This window comes from Protopterus annectens, chromosome 7.part0, assembly GCF_019279795.1.
Source record: "Protopterus annectens isolate FY-2018-M chromosome 7.part0, PAN1.0, whole genome shotgun sequence".
Classification (NCBI taxonomy): domain Eukaryota; kingdom Metazoa; phylum Chordata; order Ceratodontiformes; family Protopteridae; genus Protopterus; species Protopterus annectens.
This window is the reverse complement of record NC_056739.1, coordinates 8,819,412-8,841,454: the sequence shown is the minus strand read 5'-3', so window position 1 is coordinate 8,841,454 and position 22,043 is coordinate 8,819,412. Positions and strand designations below refer to the sequence as shown.

The window sequence follows — 22,043 nt, the reverse complement described above, 5'->3', positions numbered from 1 at the left end:
TGTCTGCTTCTCCCAGTGACTAGGCAATCCTTTCAAACTGTACGTATTCTAGAGATAGTAGAAGAACCAGGAAATTAGAAATTTCCGAAAATTTCCACACAGCAATTATAGTATGTTTATTTGTAATTCCACTACTGCAGCCTTACCTTGATGTCATCAGCAATGCATTCTGGGGTATGCAATAGCAACATCTGTGGTCTGGAAGTCCCCAAGAACATATTAGTTTAACAACTACTTCATAGTAGTAAACAGGAAACAACAATGTTGCATGCAATATGCAAACTGAGATAAGAAAGGCAATATAAAACAAATTAACAATGAGGAGCACATCAGTCCAGAAACATTTGGTTTCGTCTTTTGTAAGCTGTATATTTTGCATTGCTGTTATGGATTCATGACAAAAACAGAGTTCAACACTAGAAAATGCAAACACTAAACGGTGAAAACCTTACAAGCCAGCCAGAACTGAAACTGACTAAAGAGTTAAAATTTTACCCCCAGACCCTTACTACTTAAGTATATTGAAATGTTTGTGCATTAGAGTAAGGGGAATTCTCCAAGATACAGCAATATTATCCTTCAGAGTATACTCCAGGAAAATCACACATTTTTTTGTTCTTACTTCCAAATGTCAAAAACATCTGTGCCAAACAACTTTCTTATTGCCCTGTACATCTACAGTGCCATCAAAAGCAAGACAACCTCCACACATGGGTGCAGGACTCAAGTAGTGTTTTTTCTTAAAAAGTGTGTATTCATTAGTATATATATAAGTAGAAACATTTCTTTTACACATTTACTTATAATTTTAATAATAAAAAGGATAATATTTAGGTTTCCAGCATGCAAGCATACAGTAATGCACTTCATGATTAATAAACATTGGGTCTGGAGTTTAGGAGGACCCTGCATCAGTTCTACAAACAAGATTTGAATGTACACTTCATTTTTACAGTACTATTACATTTTACTGGTTGTAAAGGCACTTACAAAAAGTACAAACAAAGCAGTCAATTCAGTTATGGTACTTTATAACATTATTGCATAAAATCATGTACAAATATCTGTCCATTACTTTTCTGAACTTACAAACACTAAAAAAATGCATCTTACTTGTGAATGAACCATTTTAAACACATTATACTTATTTTTCAAACATTTGATATAGATGCACTTGTTTTAAAACAGTTATGGGCAATACACTGAACTTAACATACTAGATATACAGTATTCTGCAAGAACTGAACTGCCTGCTGAAGATCCAGCTTTAGACAGGAACTCGTTCTTATATTACATCTCTTGAATTGCGAATTGCACAACACAGAAGCATGCTGAATATCATGCCAAAGATCTGCAATATAAAGAAAATAATATTAAAGAACACATGCATTTCCAAAATCAAGAAAATACTACATTTTATGTAAACTCCTATATGCAGACTCAAAAAGCAGTTTGTCTTTATAACAGTTACTTTAATTAGCATTTATTTTGGGGCTCAGTACTGAAACATTGAGACTCACAGTGCACAGTCTTGACACACAAAAACAGACCATAAATGCAGAAGAGTCAATGTCAAACATTGCTTTATTCCTTTATACTTGTTTTTTTTGGAGGGGAGCAAGCCCCCTACTCCCCTTGATATGACAGGCATGGCACTCCCTGCCTCAAAGTTAGATATATCAACTCCAAGATCATCATACCTCAGAGAAAAGTGAATATGCCAAGAAATAACAATACCAAACATGGTATATATAAAATCAGAGCTTTGGCCATTCAGTTTCTAGATTATAAGACTTGGCTTTCCAAGTCCTGACCTTTTAGACCTTTCATATGGTTATCTTCTTTTAGTGTATGCAGATGACAAAAAGTGTAACTGACTACTTCCTGTATTTTACTTATTTTTGGCCAGTCAGCTACATCTTGCAGGATAATTGTACATGGAAGCCAAGAGACTCGATGAAGGTCAAACACTATGCCAGCACTGCAGAGTTTAAAGCTGAGATCTTGTTTTCCCAGAGCTGATATTACAGGAACTGGCCAACTCTACTTTAGAACACGATTAAAAGAAATGTGTGCAAAGAAGGAAATAAGTAGAAATATGGAGTGGTTAGTGAAAATAATCATGGATAGTTCAATGAACTAATGAAGGAGAAAGCTGAATTGGGAGAATTAGAAAAATCAGTTACGAGTGTTAAAAATAGATATAGTACCAGCTTTGGATGTTATTAGGCATAGATTTTATAAAGAAATAAGCAAATGTGAAAACTATATTTTTTAAATGTTATAACTGAATAATTAGTAAAAGGAATAAGTGAGAAATCAGAAATCTATAATGGATCATAAAGTTATTATGGAAAAGAGATATACAGAGAATGTTTATAAATTGGAGGCCAATAAGTCTGTGCAGTATACATTATGAAATAATGATAACAATAACGCAAAAGAGATTTGAAAAAAGTTACAGAAGAGGTAGTAGTAGATGGTATTTGGGATTAAAAACAGGGATATAAAAGAAAGGTTAGTGTTATAAAAGAAATTGTACAAGATACAAGTAGACTAGGTCATACTACTGCATGTGATGTGCAAAAAACATCTGATAATGTAATTCATGGAAAGTTCTAGAACACACTGAACCTTACAGAAACCCAGGCATAACAGTAAACTTTATTATGAGTACATATGAAAGAATTTGTTATTCCATTAATAAATGGGTGGTAGAAAAAAAGTGGTCAAGCAAGAATACCTGTTAAGTGGACAGTTACTTGGTTTAATAGTAATTGTGGTCACTTTGCAACTAGTTGCTACACAGAAGAAGGCAAAAAAGGTGAAAATATTGCTTGTGATGAGCTATACTGATGATGTAGTATCACTGTTTAAGAATAAGATATCTGTAAAAGTTGTTATGCAGGAATTAAACTGTTAGAAGTGATCTTAGTCTTGTATGGAAAAGATTAAAGGATATTGAAGTACAGCTAGTATAGGAGAAACTTTTCTCAGTTAATGAAACTGAAATCTTAGGAATCAAATTTGGCAAAATTCGGAAAATAGTGGAGCAATGGAAAGGAATTTTGAATGAGCTACATCAGATAAGAAAATATGGAAATTATGTTTTATTAAATCATACAGCTTGTCTTCATTCTATTTTTTTTAGGAAAATTGAGTTATATAAGCAGCATTTGTATGGTTCCTGTTATGATAAAAAAAATTGCTTTATTTATTCTTTATGGTAATATGGATACCAAGATTAAATCTGGTTAGAAGAGGGACAGTTTATAACAAAAAGAGAAGGGGATTGGGTTTAATAAACTCATTAATTCAGTGCATTTATTTTGCAATCTGAAGTTGTTAAAAGAAAAAGGGAATAAAGTGATTGTAAATGCTTTGAAATGTAAATGTTGGGCAATGCTCAAATGTTAAATCAAACAAGATAACAGAAAGGATAAAATAATATAACATACAGAATAGATAGAAAAGTACACAAAAGAGTTTTACTGAAGTTGTGACACACTGGATATGCGTTTGGGCCTTACTTATCATAATATCCACTGACATGGGTTCATATCCCACCTCTGCACATATGATTTATCCAAAAATTTGGAAAGGATTGATAGCTGTACACATGTGTACTGACAATGTTAGGTCATCTAGATCAGCTATTCAGACATATATAATGGAATTGAGACTATGAAACATTTGTGGGGGACTGTATTAGAACAATGTTTTTGGACAACTGTGGTGAGATTTGGGGAAGCAAAAGTTAGGAAATGTAGACATTGATATTGTAAACATTTAAGACAATGAGAGGTTAAATAAATATGATATGTGGATGTCAAATCATACATAGTATCTATCCTTATCAATAGATCAACAACTGTATCCTATGTGCCCTCAACATGGAAAAATCATATATTATCCCTCTTCATAAAAGGTGGCATTCTCTGCTGAAATCTTAAATTTTGGCCTACTGGAATATTACCACATTTCTCAAAAAATCTTGAAAGACATATTCATAAATTAAAAAAAAAAACAATTCCTAACACTGAATGTGTGATAGAGCCTTTTGATGTAGAACTTTGAGGAACATGAACTTTTTAAGACCCCAAATGAGGTACATTCCTCGTCATGAGGTGCACTTGAGAGGTAAGAACCCATTCATTGTTTTGTGTTTATTCTAGTGGAGCAAAGCCTCACTTGTTATTTAGAGTGTGTTGGTAGTTAAACTTTATGTACTGTTGGCAGACAATCATATTTTTGTATTTTGTGAACCCATTTTGTAGTGTTGATTGATTTAAGGATTTGTGTTGCATGATAGTATGAAATATCGTGATAGGGAGTGAACATGAGCAGACTAATTCTCAAGAATGTGTGCATTTTCCCATTCTAGTATATACACAGACATGGTATATAACAGGCCTTTATGACTGCTGGCTTCTTTGGCCACTAGTTCAGCACTAAAGAATATTTTATACTTCTTAAAAGTACTAAGTTGGCTAGGCAGTCTTTTTTTTTTTTTGTTACCCACTTTACCCTGTTCTGGGTTTTGGGGCAACAGAGGCTGGAGCCTATCTCAGCTAACCGTGAAATGAGATGCAGACTTGCTGATAGACTGGATGCCAGTCCATATGTTGTATACAGACTTGTTGGCATGCTAACAAATTTTGGTAGTTTAAAGAATCAACAGGTTTGAACAGTGTTTATGGTAACTGAGGAGAAATAGCCAAGTAATGCAACATTGGAGTGGCTGGGGGCTGCTGCTGGGGGGGGGGGGGGTAGGAGATTGCTGCAGAAGGGGCTGCTCTGGGGGGGTGGTCTATTACCCTGCCTAGGGCCCTATTTGACCATTATCCAGCTCTGGTATTTAAAATAGGAAACACGTACACAAAGGTATTAGTAGTTTAACTACATTACAAGGTATCTTTTTCTTCTTATGCATTTAAATTATTTACTTAAATGACAGGATTGGCTTTCTTGGGAAGTGACCTATCTGTGGATGTGGCTCAAATAAGGGTGTTTCATGAGTATGTTGTGGATAGGGCTTAAGGGGCGCCAGAGCACTACTTCGCTTAGGGTACCGTTTCAGCTAAGGCTGGCCCTGTAAATATATGTCATTATTTAGTGTCTTCAATCCTCAACAATTTGTCCAAAAACCACAGACTTTATGAGGAACAGACCAAACATACGAAGTAAAAATCTGGACATTCTGTGAAAATCTGGACAGTTAAGTGGCATGGACGGTGACTATAAAAGTAAAGGATTGAGTTAGACTGCCTTTATGATAGTAACCGCAATGTGCTTTACGGCTTTGAAAGCAGGCAAAACACTTAGTGTTTTTTTTTTTCATTTTTCCTGTAACTAGTACATAGAGTACAAACAGCAACATCAACCTATTTTAAATATAAGTGTTTTTAACATGTTTTTTCATGAATTTTAAACAGTTATACTGAGTTTTATTTATAATTTAATTTAAAACTGTCATCATAAGTGTATGTAGTTTTTGTTTAAGGGAAGATGTATATGGTAATGGTTAGGTTTATAGTGTTTAAAAATACTATTTAATTAACCTTTATTAAGGGAGAGTTTTTAACAATGGAATGTTTTCTATTTAATTGTAATAAATGAAATGGCCACTAGATGGCATTATAGGTCAAGTGATACAGTGGTTCAAACAAAACAATCTGTTCTGATGGCTTATTAATTGTTTTAAATTATTTAAAATGCATACATCAAATTTTATACTATTTTTATCTTTTTATTGCATTTAAGGACTGTATTAAACATGAGAATTAAGGGATTTATTTATAAAATATATGAAATTAAAATGGAATATCTTTTAAAAACCCTTTTTAAAAAAACTTTTTAATGGATTAATTGATTAACTAATTCATTGAGATGCATATAAAAGGGGAACAATTTGATGCAATAGAATTATCTGATGAAGTCCAGCTGGTTGTGACGAAAACGCAGTATTATTGAATAGCGTTAATGTGTGTTGGATTCCCTTGGTTGGTGCTACGTTTTTTAAGTGACTTGTGTGGTTCGAAATAAACATCCTGGTTTATTTTTCAAGTTTGGTTCCTGATTCAACGTCCTTTTCTTGGTTATTGGTTTGTCTACACCTTTTTCTTGGTTTTCGTAGTAACTTGGTGGTTGATGGAGAATCAGGAAGTTCCTGCTAGTTTGCAGCAGGAGGACCTACGACTAACGCGCAAATTGATTGGGCAGCTCACGGAGCTGATCAAACTCCTTACGCCAGTAGCTGCTTCTATGCTTTCTTCACAGGATAAGAATGCTGGAAACATTCCCTGTAGGACCGAAGGGTCGACCCTCTTGAATGGAAAATCTAATGAAGCAAAGGATTGCGAGCTTATGGGTGCCAGAAGTGACGCCGGCTGTATAGATGAACAAGCGGGGTGTAGTTTCAATCCAGCGGAGATTCCAGTTGCTTTAAAGGATTTAATACGAGGTGAAACTGGTTTGGCTATGGCCAAGGAGAAGCGCGACGCTCGACCACATTCCACTAATAAACAAAAAGGTACTGTTACTCCTATTAAAGACTTAAATGCTTGGCTATGCCGCCAATATGCATTTAAAGATAAAATAAAAAATGCTTTTGTGCGCACCAATGACCTTACATACAAAGATAATTTAAACAATTTGTACAAGCTTATGAATAAGCATAGAGTGTTGAATGTTGAAAACACCTATTTAAATGAATGTATCTCTAAAGAAATAGTACCAAAAGGGTTACGCATTTATAAATATCCTAATAATGTAATACCAGGTTCAAAATTTCATTTAGAACTGTTAGATATTTTTAATAAATGTGGTATAGAAATGTTGAAACTTATGGTAAAAGAGAATATAAGAATTCAGGAAGACATTTACCATGAAATAGAAGTATTGGATAGAGTCATTACCAATGATTTGATTTTTCCATTGAGGAAGAAAAAGTTAAATATTTTAATATTAGAACTGAAATAGATAAGAACATGGAAGAGTTAGTCCAAAGGAAAGTTAAAAAAATGGAACGTGACCTGGATGAATATAAGCACAAAACAAGTTACCCTAACTCCCCACCCCGGAGGAGGCAGAGGGAAACTTATTATAGAAATCATGACAATGACATGGGTGAATTTGTAGAAAATAATGATCCACAAGAAGTAATACCTTTTTGTGAGGAAGAGTTCCCACCTCTGAGGAGATCTGAAAGAATTTTTAATAAATACGGGGAAAGAGAAGAAAATTTTCCTTGGGGGGGAGGGAGAAGAGGGAGGGGGAAATATTAAATATATTTAATTTAACCCCTCTAACCCCCACCCTCCCCAAATGTGATGAGATCACCCATGTTGATAACAAATGGACTTATAACAACTTCCACCTATATAACTTCTGCCCATTAAACCTGAAAAAAGGACATTTTAATCTTTTTTCTAATGGTCTTAAATTTATTCCCTCCACAAAAGGTGATTTGGCTAAATCCTTGTTAGAGATAAAAATATTTTTAAGGAAAATTAACTTAAAACTTATTTTTCCTAACAATGTACAAGCAACAAGTTTAAATCTGAAACGCAAGTCTACTTATAATCCACCCTTGCATCCGCAATTAAGAAACTTTGAAAAGGTGATTGAGAAAGAAATTAGAAAAGAGGAACTAAATGGTTTGAGGTACCAGAATAATCTACAAATGGATGAAAAAAATATTTTATATGCTTTGAAGAAAGATTTGAACCTAAGATTCATGAAACCAGATAAACGGGGAGGCATCGTAATAATGGAAAATATGGAGTATGACAGTAGAATGTATAAAATTTTATGGGATGACAATAAATATCAACCTGTGTCTAAAAATGAGATAAACATAGCATATAATAAAATAGATATTAATCTAAATGAGATGGTACTTGAAGGGTTAATTGATCTTGAAACTTTTAATTTTTTGAGAGTAGAAAAACCTAAAGTACCTTCGATATTTGGCATCCCTAAAATACATAAGAATGAGTTGGATCCCCCATTAAGACCAATAGTTTCGGCCAATGGTTCAAAAACTCATTCTTTGGCCAAATTTGTGGACACCAAGACCAAAAAGTTATGGGTGGAACGTGAACAAATATTGAAAGATTCCTGGGACCTGCTTAAAGTTATTTCAGATATAAAAGACATAGACAACTTAATTTTTGTAACCATAGATGTTATAGATCTATTCCCATCTATTCCTCATGGAGAAGGTACAGAAATGTTTGAGGAAATAATATGTCCAATAATGACAAAATAGTGAGTGTATGGCTGATGGAAATGGTGTTGCATAATAATTTCTTGTTCTTTAATGGTGAATTTTTTAAACAAGTTCAGGGAGTAGCTATGGGGGCAGCATGTGCCCCCACATATGCTAACTTGGTATTAGCCAAATGGGAGAAAAAATACATTTTACAAAGTGAATTCAAGTCCTCCTGGGTTATTTATCGTAGGTTTCTGGATGACATTGTATTATTTTGGACTGGAGAGGAGGAAAAGTTAAATGCCTTTTTGTTATACCTTAACAACACCTCCAATTTTTCTAAATTTACCCATAAGGTATCTACTAATGCTGTACAATATTTAGATATCGAAATTTATAAGAAGGATAGTCATTTGGAAACTAGAGTGTATAGAAAATCCACCTATTGTAATTCCTTTTTACACTTTGACAGTGCTCACCCTATACATGTTAAAAAGAACATCATTAAAGGTCAGTTTGTGAGAGGATGTAGAATGACCAGTAATGATCAAGACTTTGCTATTGAATGTGAGTTGCTAGAGAATATGTTCAAAGAAAGGGGATACCCGAACAGTTTCATTAAGGAAATTAGAGAAGAGGTGGTAAAAGCCAGGGGAACTAAATTTCCTCCTATAGTTATAAGTAAAGAAAAAGAGAAAGAAGTATTTTTCAGTATGAAAAACATTAAAAAACAGGAAAATTTTCACCTAGCTCTTATATTGGAATTTAACACCATTAACAGTAAAATAAGGAGTATTTTTAACAAAGAGTGGGATAGATTCATGAATTTAATGGAATTAGATTTTGGTAGTAATGGCCCAGTGAAGATTGTATATAAAAATTCATTAAGTATAAGAAACTTATTAGAAAGAAAAAATTTTATAAATCCACAGGATAGGAGGAGGAAAGGCACCTATAAATGTGGAAGATGTTCTCAGTGTACTTATGTATCCAATAGTAATGTCATAAACATAAGCAGTAGAAGTAAAACTATTGTTAATGATAGACATTTTTACAATTGTGAGTCCTTAGGTTTAGTTTATTTGGCAGTATGCACAAAATGCCAGTCTTTCTACGTAGGGAAAACCGAAAGGAAACTAAAAAGGAGAATCTATGAGCACCTTAACGATATGAAGAATTGTAAAGAAACTAATGCTTTATATAAGCATTGGAATGCACACAAGCTAGTTTTAGTTTCTCCGTACTAGAACATACAGAAAAAGACATAAGAGGTGGACCCTGGGAAGAAAGGTTAGAGTATAGAGAATTGTGGTGGCAAATGACTCTTAAAGCTTATAATCCACCAGGGTTAAATGAGTATATCAGCATTATACCCATTTTGAAGTTAAGGGCAGCTAAATTATAAATAAACAGTAACATCAACCTATTTTAAATATAAGTGTTTTTAACATGTTTTTTCATGAATTTTAAACAGTTACATTGAGTTTTATTTATAATTTAATTTAAAACTGTCATCATAAGTCTATGTAGTTTTTGTTTAAGGGAAGATGTATATGGTAATGGTTAGGTTTATAGAGTTTAAAAATACTATTTAATTAACCTTTATTAAGGGAGATTTTTTAACAATGGAATGTTTTCTATTTAATTGTAATAAATGAAATGGCCACTAGATGGCATTATAGGTCAAGTGATACAGTGGTTCAAACAAAACAATCTGTTCTGATGGCTTATTAATTGTTTTAAATTATTTAAAATGCATACATCAAATTTTATACTATTTTTATCTTTTTATTGCATTTAAGGACTGTATTAAACATGAGAATTAAGGGATTTATTTATAAAATATATGAAATTAAAATGGAATATCTTTTAAAAACCCTTTTTAAAAAAACTTTTTAATGGATTAATTGATTAACTAATTCATTGAGATGCATATAAAAGGGGAACAATTTGATGCAATAGAATTATCTGATGAAGTCCAGCTGGTTGTGACGAAAACGCAGTATTATTGAATAGCGTTAATGTGTGTTGGATTCCCTTGGTTGGTGCTACGTTTTTTAAGTGACTTGTGTGGTTCGAAATAAACATCCTGGTTTATTTTTCAAGTTTGGTTCCTGATTCAACGTCCTTTTCTTGGTTATTGGTTTGTCTACACCTTTTTCTTGGTTTTCGTTGTACATAGAGCAGATAAAGCTCCATGCACAACAAAGAATTATGATTAGGTTGCTGATCATTATGTAATATTATGTGTGTGTGACACTGATGCCAAGATTCACCTCTCCAGCTTCGCTAATAACCTGCATCAATTCCATATTACACAAGAAGCTTTTTCCTCAGTTGAGAAACGGCTCAGTAATGACCAACTACTACTCAACCTCCCCTCCAAAAAAATTACTGGTTGTTGTTGTTGTGTCTTTCGGCTTTTCCTGGTTAGGGTTCACCACAGCGGAACTCCGATCCACTAATGATTGGCAGTATATTTTTATGTGCCAAGTTGCCAGCTCTGACGCACAACCTTTAACGAAGGTACGCCCATTCACGCATGTCTCCACACAGAAGACTCTCTAGCTGAAAATCGAACAGGACAACGTCGTACTGTGAGGCAACAACGCTACCACAGCACCACCACCCCAGATCCTCCAAACAAATTAATGGTATTTTCTGCAAATCACACATCTGAAAAAGTGAATTTCAGATTCTTTTCACTGAACAAAGCTGAAACTGATGTCGTCTCTCAGAAGCTGATAAACATAAATTTGACCTGCATGTTTAGAATAACAAAATAAGACTCATCAAAAATCAGGAATGCTTTACAGGCATAAAAAAGCTTGGAAGAAGGGTACTCAGATGGTTCCAATAGTAGTAGGAGCAATCGGTCTTATAAAAAAGAATTTACAATTGTACTTAGATATGTTACCGATACATGTAAGTCCATATGACCTGCAGAAGGAGTTGGGAATATTGCGTGTGCTGCGAGTTGCACTTCTGGCTAAAATCAAACACTGAAAATATATTAATTTCATGATCTTTAATCATACTTTAACTTAGGAATGGGGGTCAATTCCCGTCATGGTATTAGAAACCCAAAAGACCTGGAGAAATTAAAAAAGGCAAAAAAACTTCCTTAGCAACACCACCGAACCATTCTTGCCCCTACCTACCTTCTCACGTCTCTCTCTTATATTTAATGCACCCATGCCCTTAATGCATTGAACTGTCTCAAAATGCCTCTCCATTTAGATTACATACAGCTTTATCTCCATGCACATTATTCACAAAGCCAATAACCACCCTGCTTTAAGTCCTGTTCTCAACTTCTACCACTCTAATAGGCCACTTCGATCTAATGAACAACATCTTTACAACACATACACAGCACACATATCTATATACAGGGTAGGTGTTTGTATGTGTGTTGTTTTGTTTGTGTGTATTTTGTTTGTATGCTGTAGTATGGGAGGAAGGTGCATGTGTGTTTATTTGTGTGGTGTAGGGTGTGCAATTCTGGGGTTTCGGTACTTTGATTTTTCGGCAAAATAGTCTGAGATACTGAAATTCAATATTTCAGTATTTCGTGATTATAAAGTGAATCCATATATATATATATATATATATATATATATATATATATGTATATATATCTATATATCTATATATATATATATATATATATATATATATATATATATAGATATAGACATATAGGTTTACTATCATATACCCGAAATGTACTCAGTCGACTGTTCACATGGTCGACCGAGACTGTGCAAAATTCACAATGTCGAACACTGGAATTGCCGAAATACATGCTGACTGTTACCTAGGGACGGGTTTTAGCATGGGTCGAGATAGGGTAGGGGCAGATGTATATTTCGGCAATATCAGTGTTCGAAATTGCCTACGGTCGACATTCCGATTTTCGAACCAAGTGGTGTCGACCAACTTCACTTTGAATAAATGATAGTAAACCATATATATATATATATATATATATATATATATATATATATATATATATGGGTCTACTTCAATTCACTGAATCTCATTTCGTCGAAATTTCATTTCACTGAAAGTTCATTACATCGACAAGCATTTTAGGTGGGGGGCTTCGCCCCCCACACCCCCCAATGTGGGGGGCTGTGCCCCCCACCCCCTACTATATATATCAACTCCAGGGTCGCACAACATTGGGGAAGGGGGCAAATGCATGTCGATGTAATGAAGTTTCGGTCAAATGGGAGTTCGACGAAATGGGAGTTGGTGAATAGAAGTAGACCCATATATATATATATATATATATATATATATATATATATATATATATATATATCCATACATATATATTTATGAATGTCTTATCATTAAGTAAAAGGCCAAAAGAGAGCCTACAAAAAGAGCAATCTTTTTAGATCAAATATAAAGAGTTTAAAAAAGAAAAAAATATATATTTTTTTGTTTATTTTTGTAGGGGGCAAGCCTCCCTGAATCCCCCACACCCACTACTGATTATATATGCCAACTCTAAGCTCACACTACAGTAGGATAGGGGTAAATTCCCAGTTCCCATTGTACTGTGTTCTCGCATGCATAGCAGCCTACAGGCTGAAAAACTATTTTCTTCTGAGCATTTGCTATTATAGACAGTAACCATATACACATCTATACCTGAGAGTATTTGCAAACATTGAATAGCTGACCATCCCAGAGTCAGACACAAAGTGTTGACTATGCAATGGTCACCCACAAACACTACACACACACAAATGATCACAAATGCAAAGACAACTGACCTACACTCACAATTGTGACAACACACACACGCACAAAGGCAGAAAAAAAACTAAAAGTACATTTACACTAAAGGTATTTGCCCTTCCATACCTACTCTCACAACTGTGACAAAAAAAACAGACACACATGCAGACAGACACACACACATAAGCACAAAGGTAGGAAAAAAGTACATTTACATTGAAGGTTTCACCCGTCTACACTCCATAATGTAGGGTTGATACCCACATCCCTTGATATGTTAACGTCATGACCACACAACTGCCACAGCAGGGTTAGTCTTCTCAAGGGGAGAGTCTGTATGTTGAATTATCATGACATTTTGAAACAGACTCAATAGTTATGGGTAATGATCTGCGTACACATCCTGTTTACCATGACATGGACAAAGTATTCAACTCAATCCCCGTAAGATATCATTCCCTGCTTGATAAGATTAAATGTAAACCTATTTATTATTAACTAGGTTTATTTGAGAGTGGTATGCTGCCCCCAGGGATCTGTTCTGAGCCCCCTGTTGTTTTTTTTTCCCCTTTCTGAAATTAAGATGAAGACAGCGGTATGTGTCCAGTTTTCAGGCTACTGTCAAACAAGTGATTATGTTTAGGTTTGACACTAACATCATGCAACAACATATTTATACTGTATTCAGCTAGGTCTTCTGTAGCTTACCTCTTAATGAAAATGAAGGTTTTAAGACTTATGATATACACACTGGGAATCCAAATATATAACAAACAACTGTGAATGCTCCATCAAAGATCTAAATATGTTAGTGAATACCAGTGTTACTACTGATGTGTGCTTTTCTAATATGACTAAGAAAGTATGTGGATTAATCCATCTATTGTTAAGGGGCATTAAAAGTAAGAAGTCTAAAGCCTCATTCCTTGTTCTCAAAGTATGTTTACAACTTTAAAAAGAGTTGGTAACAAAATTCATGACCTTAAAGCAGGCCTATCATTTTACTGCCCTGACATAGTTGTCGCAACAGAAGCCTGGCTAAAACCAGCAATACTTTACAATTCAATTCTGTCCCCAAGTTTCATATTATCAGACTAGATGAGATTACAAAAATGAGGAGGTTGAACGGTAGTTATTTTCAAAAACATGTTAGAACTAACCCAATATCCTCATAATGTCTCACAATTTCATAATAAAGAGATTTTAGTCATCCATCTAAAACTCAACAATAGCAAAATCATCTCCCTAATAGGCCTTTACATCCCCCTACAAACAATAGTTACACTAGAAGAAATCCTCACCGACTACACAGTAATGTAAATAAAGGAAAACTAACCTCAGGCAGTATAAACACTGATTGGAAACAAACCAGCCTAAATTCACCAGACCTGAACCTACTCCATTTCTCTCAGCTAATTAATCCAACAGAACACATAAAAACTCAAGGAAGGAAACAACACTGGACTAGATCCTGACAAATAAAGCCTGTAATATTATTGCTAATGGAACCCTACCTGACATTATCAGTGACCACCTACCCTCTTACATAATCAGACAGCAGCTTATTATTCATCAACAACTGACCTATAAACAAGGCCGTAACCAAAGACATTTCAAACCTGAACTCTATCTCTACCTTAAAGAAACACAACTGGTGCCCGTTAAAAGTTCTGCCACTAGAAAAGTCAGTCACTTATTTCAACCAATTTTTCCTAAATACACTTAACAAACTGACCCACTGAGTACTAAAAGGGTTAGGATCAATAGCTGCACCACGGCTAACAAAGTGTACCAAGGAACTCTTAAAAAAGAGATCATGCATGGAAAACATGTCAAGAAAACAAAATCCCATCATTCATATAAGAGTGTAGATATCCAAGGAATCTAGCTAAAATATGCTTAATGACAAAACAAAAAAACATATTTTGAAGAGCTAAAAAACACAAATCAAAACAATCCTAACTCTTTTGATAGTCCATAAAGGAATTACTCACACCAGGGCAAACTTGAGCCTCCCCTCCCCTTCCAGCAACAAACAGCCCAGGTAATACAGCAACACAATTCAACTCCCATTTTATAAACTCAGTCTTACCATTCACAAAACAAAATGCCTTAACAACTCTCACTGCTGCTGAACCCCAAGCTAACAGCAATACACAGTTCAAACTCAACACTGACCCCACCTCAACAATAAAAAATACTTATAAAAGCTGAAAACTACTACCCTGCTGACAAACTGCTACCAGAGTATCTAAAAATAGCAGCCTAAGCCATAGCATTCCCTGTCTCTATTCCTGTCACTAGATCGATTAAAGAAAACTGTGTCCCTAACATCTGGAAAATGGCATACATTATATCTCTCAATAAAGGTGGCAACCTAACCAACTATCGACCATCTGCTGCCCTCTCATCACAGACTAAGATCTTAGAAAAATACATACGCTCACAAATAATCGAATACCTCACTCAACATTACTTCCTGTCTCCCACTCAACACAGCTTCTGACCTTATCATAGTAGTATAACTGCCCTCCTCACCTTTACCAACACTGTCAAAGAACTCAGAAACAATGGCAAACTAAACTTAACCATCTTCCTTGACCTATCAAAAGCATTTGATACAGTTGCAAACCAAAAACGTCTTCATGAACTTGCTTCCCTAGGTCTCAGTGTTCTAATTCTAACCTGGTTTTGCAGCTATCTAATAAGAAATAAGCTGTTAAAAAGCACCAGGACTAGTCCGATTTCCTACAGCCTCAGTCAGATTCCCCCAGGGATGAATTCTAGGGCCCCTTAACTGTAGTATGTTTACTACCAATCTATACTTCGCCTCCAAACAAGCAACCATATTACACTATGTATATGATGTTACGCTCATCTGTTCTGCTCAGACACGATCCTTCCTGCAAAACATTAACCAACAAGCCTTTTTATCCACTGAATCCTGGCTAGATAACTTAGACCTACTCATAAACCCAAAAAGACAAAGTTACTTACTCCTAAAAACTATACAGAGCAAAAATGTTCATTCTACATTCTATCATCTAATAACATAAAAATAAAATGTATTTCTCAAACTAAACTCCATGGAACATTAATTGATGATCATTTCAAATATGATCACCATCTCTTCGAGTCATCAAAGAAAAACAAACTGGAAATTAGGATTCTTCTACAAGGTGAAATTTTCTAACTGACCACTCCAGAAAATTGATAACAAAAACACACCTACTTCTATCCCTACTTTATATGCATCACTCCACCCTAAAAGGAAACTAGAAATGGTTTACAATAGAATTGCCAAATTTGCTGAAAACACCCCTCAAAAGACTCGCCACTGCATATCCCTAAAATATCTTAACTGGCGTGTACTTCTAACTACCTTAACTGCTCACTATAGCCCATAAACTTATATACTGCACTGAAAAATGTCCAGCTCTACAAGGTATAACACAACCTTACAGTACTAACAAAACCCAACAAAACACTACCCTCTGTCCCAAAATCAAATAATTCTGCTGGTGACTCGCTATACACTTACTATGTTACAAAAATATGGAACTCTATCTCCTTAGAAGTATGACAAAAAGACAAACAACATTTACCCAAAACATCACTGAAAAAAACTTGTTAGACAACTGGATGTGTTCCTGTGCTACTACAGGATAGCTATACAAATACTAACCATAAAACTTACATAAATACTAATCATACAACTGTCCCTCTCTGATATATAGCTAACCTCCTTCTAACTCATAAATGTCCATCCTTCCCCCCATCCCTGTCTCATCTAACATCTTTGTCTCTGTATCTTCTGTCTCATTTTCCACTGCATACTAATATTCTTTATAAAACAAAGATAATTGATATCAAAACTACAACTGCCTCTACACACTCTAACCTACTTAGTTTACAACTGAAAAACTCATAATTTGCAATAGTTAAATGACAAAACATCCTAACAATTTCTAATGTATCTCTAAAGATCTCTCTCTCTCTCCTTCTACTAACTGTACCTATTCAGTTTTTGTAAATATAATGTTTGACATTGCAGGTGTAGATTCAAAACTGTACATGCAATTTTAATGTACATACATATCTGATTCACAATGTAAAATATCTCAGTGTTTTAAATTATGCATGAAAAATGAATACATTTTATATTTTCTATGAGTAAAAACTGTACAGCTTTTCTCCCTGAACAGTGTAAAACTCCTACTCTCTTACTTTATGTATTTACATATAATGTTGTTTACACTTTGTATCTGTAATAACTGTGGAATTTTTCTCCCTGGGTATCTGCTGAAAATAGGATCAACTAATGTCAGATTTTCCTAGCAAACAACGATAACAAATAATAAATAAAACAAAATACATAAAGACCAAATCTGGAGTATAAACCTCGTTTTACCTGACTGCCAGGTTAGCGTACTGCAATGGGAAGTATTCAGAAACTCTGTATTAGAAAAACTTACAGTTGAGTGTTATAATAACACTCCTGATGAAAGTGTTATAGGTTTATTCAGGACATATGTCCTTGACTTTTACAGCAATTAATAGCAAACAGTTCTCTGAGCAGTTATCATTAAAAAACTGCAGCATTCTTTTTATACTAAGGTAAATAAACTCACACTGAAACATGGTATAATAATGCAATGAAGATGACAGATTTCTGATCTACTGCCTGTCCAGCCTTTGTATTTAAGGGGTGCCAGCATCATTACCTTTAAGCAAAACCATGATTTGTTTGTGTACAATTAAAAGTATGAAGAGTAAAGGAGGTTTCCAGGCTTATTTTACCAATCCTAGTATTATACCTATGTTCTACATGTTGTCTACAGCATTATAAACAAATTAAATTTTTATGGTTGTCATAATGTAAGTATGCAACAGACTTAATCCTTTTTACTTCTTATTTTAAAAACAACAATTTCTTAACTGAGTTACTGTACGACCTGTGACATGCAAATGACTGTAACATTCATAACCCCAGTAGACAGCATTGTAAAGTCCATGCCTAACATTTCATAGCTAAAGCTAAACCACAGATGATCTCATCAATCATGCAGTAAAACAGAATGTAATTTAGAATCAAGCCATGAATGAGGTCGAGTCCATTTATGTGTTTTTAATAATCTTTAGACACGAAGACATGTATCCATGTTGCATGTTTATTTTGAATGAATGTATGTGAAGCAGGTTTCTTCTTGCTATGTCATGATTTTATTGAAACTGCTTCACTAAGTAGCCATAATTATGTATTAAAGGTACTGCTAAGTCAGCTCCACTGGTTTGAATGGGTATATCCCTGATTATTACCAAGGTGATCTGTGTTTGATTAGCAGTGTGTGTGTACGTTCTGCAGCAGACATAGGCAGGATGGACATTTTTGCAGTTGGCATAGAGAGGACAAGCATGCTTACCCTTGGGGGGAATGGGATGAATAAGACCATCCTATGCAGCGTCACCCAAAGGGGGGCAGCAAAGATGAGTAGAGGTCTGGCATTACGTTTTGCTCCCCATACTGTGAGCATGACAACCTTCCTCAGCAAGATCACAGATGTATGAATGTGCATGAGGAGGCATAGTAGCCCCTACTACAGTGCAGGCCACATGCCCTTACTCCCAAAGGGAGGGGCTACAACTTAAAAAGAAAAACACCCCTATTACTGGGATGCCAGCAAGGACACAAGCAACTCCTCTGGCTGCCAGGAGGACAACCCTCTGTAGCTTGGAGAGGTTTAATGGCCAATAGACACTGCGGCAAAAAGCATTCAGAAAAAGAAACTGCTGAATAAATCATATATTTTGTTACAGTAAAAGACCTTGACATTTTTTTTCAATAAAATGAGGTGTTAAATGAAGCATTATGGGCAGATAATAGGGGAAATGCTGACAATTCACGAATGACTATAGTCCTAAATCTTCTCAATTCATAAATATTCAACGGAACAATAACAAATAGGCTACTGTCTGGAAAATGTTAAGTTTACAGAAAGAAAACTTACCATAATGCCTGCGATTCCTAGCCCTACTACACCAATGATGTGCATTTTTTTGTTCAAACTCTCTTCAATTTTCGTGTTACAGTCCTAAAACAGAAAAGGTAAATTTATTAACGAACATACACCTGTCTATCTAAAGCAATAACAAAACAACCATTTTTAGAAATACCTCTCCTTTCCTCAGGATCAACTGTCCACTTCTCAGTGATCATAAATTATTGTTCTCAGGATTTGAACTGTTTTTTTTTTCCCTTCACCAGAGTTTTTTTCAATGATAACACAGTCTCTCATGTTAGGACACAGAGGTTTACATTCACTGCACATTTCTGTGCTAATTGTGTATGCACAACTAAACACTGGTTCACTGGAAGGTGGCACAGAACAGTGTTGGGCAGTAATCCCTTCACGTTACTTTTATATACCTGCAATTTAATTGGCTGTTACTGTAGTCCAGTGCCCACTGGCTGCAGTGTGCATGATGAAAAATGGCTAACTGTAAAGGGCACTGTCTTCAGGGTCAAAATCAAATCAAATCTGCCACTCAACAACAGTGTTGATCTTAGGCCTTAAGTAATGTTAGCATCAATCAGCATTACCTTATAATGACAGTTGTTATACACTTGTTATATATTTCATACAACTGTATGGTCACCCCTCACCCTTTCTGCCTCAATCACTTCTGTATCCTTTTCATGACAATCAGACAATCCCACATTTTGTTATATAACAACAATTTACATGTCAGTAAATAACTTGATACAAACTGAGTTGGTAGCAGACTCTAGTTGATACATCCCATTATCCAAAGCACATCAGGGGAGTGCAAGAAAAATTAAGGCATGTGAATGTCCAGCCATCAGTTTTTGTTCATGATCCACTTGCCTGCAGTGTTTTTTTAATGAATAAACTATGATTTATTCATTAAATGAACTTATGCAAGTCAACTGGTCACCTCTTAAAACACTCCCAATAGATGAAGCGGTTAACCACTTCAATAATACCTTTCTCACCATCCTTGAACACCATGCCCCACTGCGTTCCATACGTATAAAAGCTAAAACAGCACCATGGCTCTCTAACAAAACTAGGCAACTAATTCTTAAAAGAAACAAAGCCTGGAACACATGGCGAACCACTAAAAATATAACTGACCATCTCTCATTTAAACAAAAAAGAAATATGACGAAACAAGCTATCCTACATGATAAAAAAAATTTCTACACTCAACTACAACAATCTTCCCTCTACCAACCAAATAAATTTTGGTCTGCTATTAATACTCTTCTATCCCCTGGCAAACCAGCCACACGTACTCCACAAGGCTCCAACACCAACTCCCCCTCAGAAATAGCTAATGCCTTTAACACCTTCTTTACTTCAGCCATTCTGAAGCTAGCTGATCAACAAAGCCCTGACATCTCCAAACTTACTAAGCCTAGCTCCACCCCTCCTCCATTTCACCTCCAACCCATACCTACCTCCTACATTTTGTCCTTACTTCAAAAACTTAAGCCAACAACCCCTTCAGCAGATAAATTACCTGCAGAATACCTCCAACTAGGTGCCAAAGCAATAGCGTGCCCCATCTCTCTACTAATTAATTGGACTGTAAAAGAATGCACTATCCCTTCTGTCTGGAAAATCTCCCACATCATCCCTCTCTTCAAAGGCGGTGACTCTTTAGAGTATTCTAACTACCGCCCCATAGCATTACTATCTCCTCTTGCAAAAATTATGGAGAAATGTATTCACAAACAGTTACTTAATCACCTGTTAAGCAACAATCTCCTAGCTACCTGCCAACATGGGTTTAAGCCCATTCCACAGTACTACCACCGCCCTACTATCCTTCATCGACTCTATCAACATAAATCGCAACAATAACACTACTTCCTCTGCATTCTTTGTAGACCTGTCTAAAGCCTTCGACATGGTTAATCATCAACTTCTCCTACAACACTTACGTTCCCTCTCTCTTGACAATCAAGCCTTAAGCTGGTTCTCATCCTATCTTGAAAAACGCGAACAGGCAGTTCTCTGGAACAACCATCTCTCAAATCTTCTCCCCACCTCTATAGGAGTTCCTCAGGGCTCCATCTTAGGTCCTCTTCTGTTTTCCATTTTTATCAATGATCTGCATCTAGCCACTCCTCTATCTACTTGTATTCAATATGCTGATGACACAACCATCATTTGCTCTGCCTCAACCCAGACTGAACTTCACTCACTAACACAACACACCTTCAGCACCATTGAGCAATGGTTCTCTAACCACTGTCTCCTACTAAACCCCAAGAAAACAAAACTTCTGCTCTTTCCACCCACTCACCTATCACCCTCCATTGATTTCACACTTACATCAAACAATGGCACACTTATCACTCCTGACCAAACTACGAAACTCTTGGGTATTACTATCGACAACCAACTAAAATTTGACTGTCATATCAACTCCACTATAAAAACAACTAACAGGAAACTCTGTTCACTCTATAGAATCAAATCTTTCCTAACTCCTGAGGCTAGAACTACTATAGCAAGAACCCACTTAATATCAACCCTTTTATATGCTTCTTCTATATACACTAATCTGTCTAAGTACAACCTCAATAAACTAGCCACATCATACAACAACATTGCCAGATTTGCCACTGCCTCTCCATACAGAACTCACCATTGCTTGAATCTTATAAAACTAGGGTGGCTGGAACTACCCCACCTCATACAATACTATCAACTCACTATTGCCCACAAAGTCCTCTACCACCCTGAAAACACACCAATGCTCTCTACCCTCATAAAGCCCTACCACAACATGAGGAATCTACGTTCCTGTAACAAAACTCTTGTAAAAACCTCTAGAGCAAATAATGTAGCAGGTGAATATAATATAATATAATATAATATGGAATCTACTACCACCAGACCTTACATCCCTGACTTCTATTTCACTATTTAAAACCAATCTAAAACTCTTCCTAACTAACCACTGGCTTTGCTCTTGCAATAACCCTGGGTAACCTTGCTCTCTTGCTTTCTTTCCCTCCTTTCCTCTCACCTGATCTTCC

General features: G+C 35.5%; 1 protein-coding gene across 1 annotated transcript in view; it reads right to left on the bottom strand.

Annotated features, from left to right (window-relative positions):
* Positions 1 to 782: 782 nt before the first annotated feature.
* The window catches only part of TSPAN2 (tetraspanin 2), a 977,937-nt gene continuing 956,676 nt past the window's right edge, over positions 783 to 22,043 (bottom strand). Inside the window, exons 7-8 of the mRNA XM_044076441.1 lie at positions 18,979 to 19,062; positions 783 to 1,351 (exon numbers count right to left, since the gene is read on the bottom strand). Of these exons, the coding sequence (XP_043932376.1) occupies positions 1,286 to 1,351; positions 18,979 to 19,062 (150 nt within the window). The 3' untranslated portion in view covers positions 783 to 1,285. The remainder of the gene's footprint in view (positions 1,352 to 18,978; positions 19,063 to 22,043) is intronic.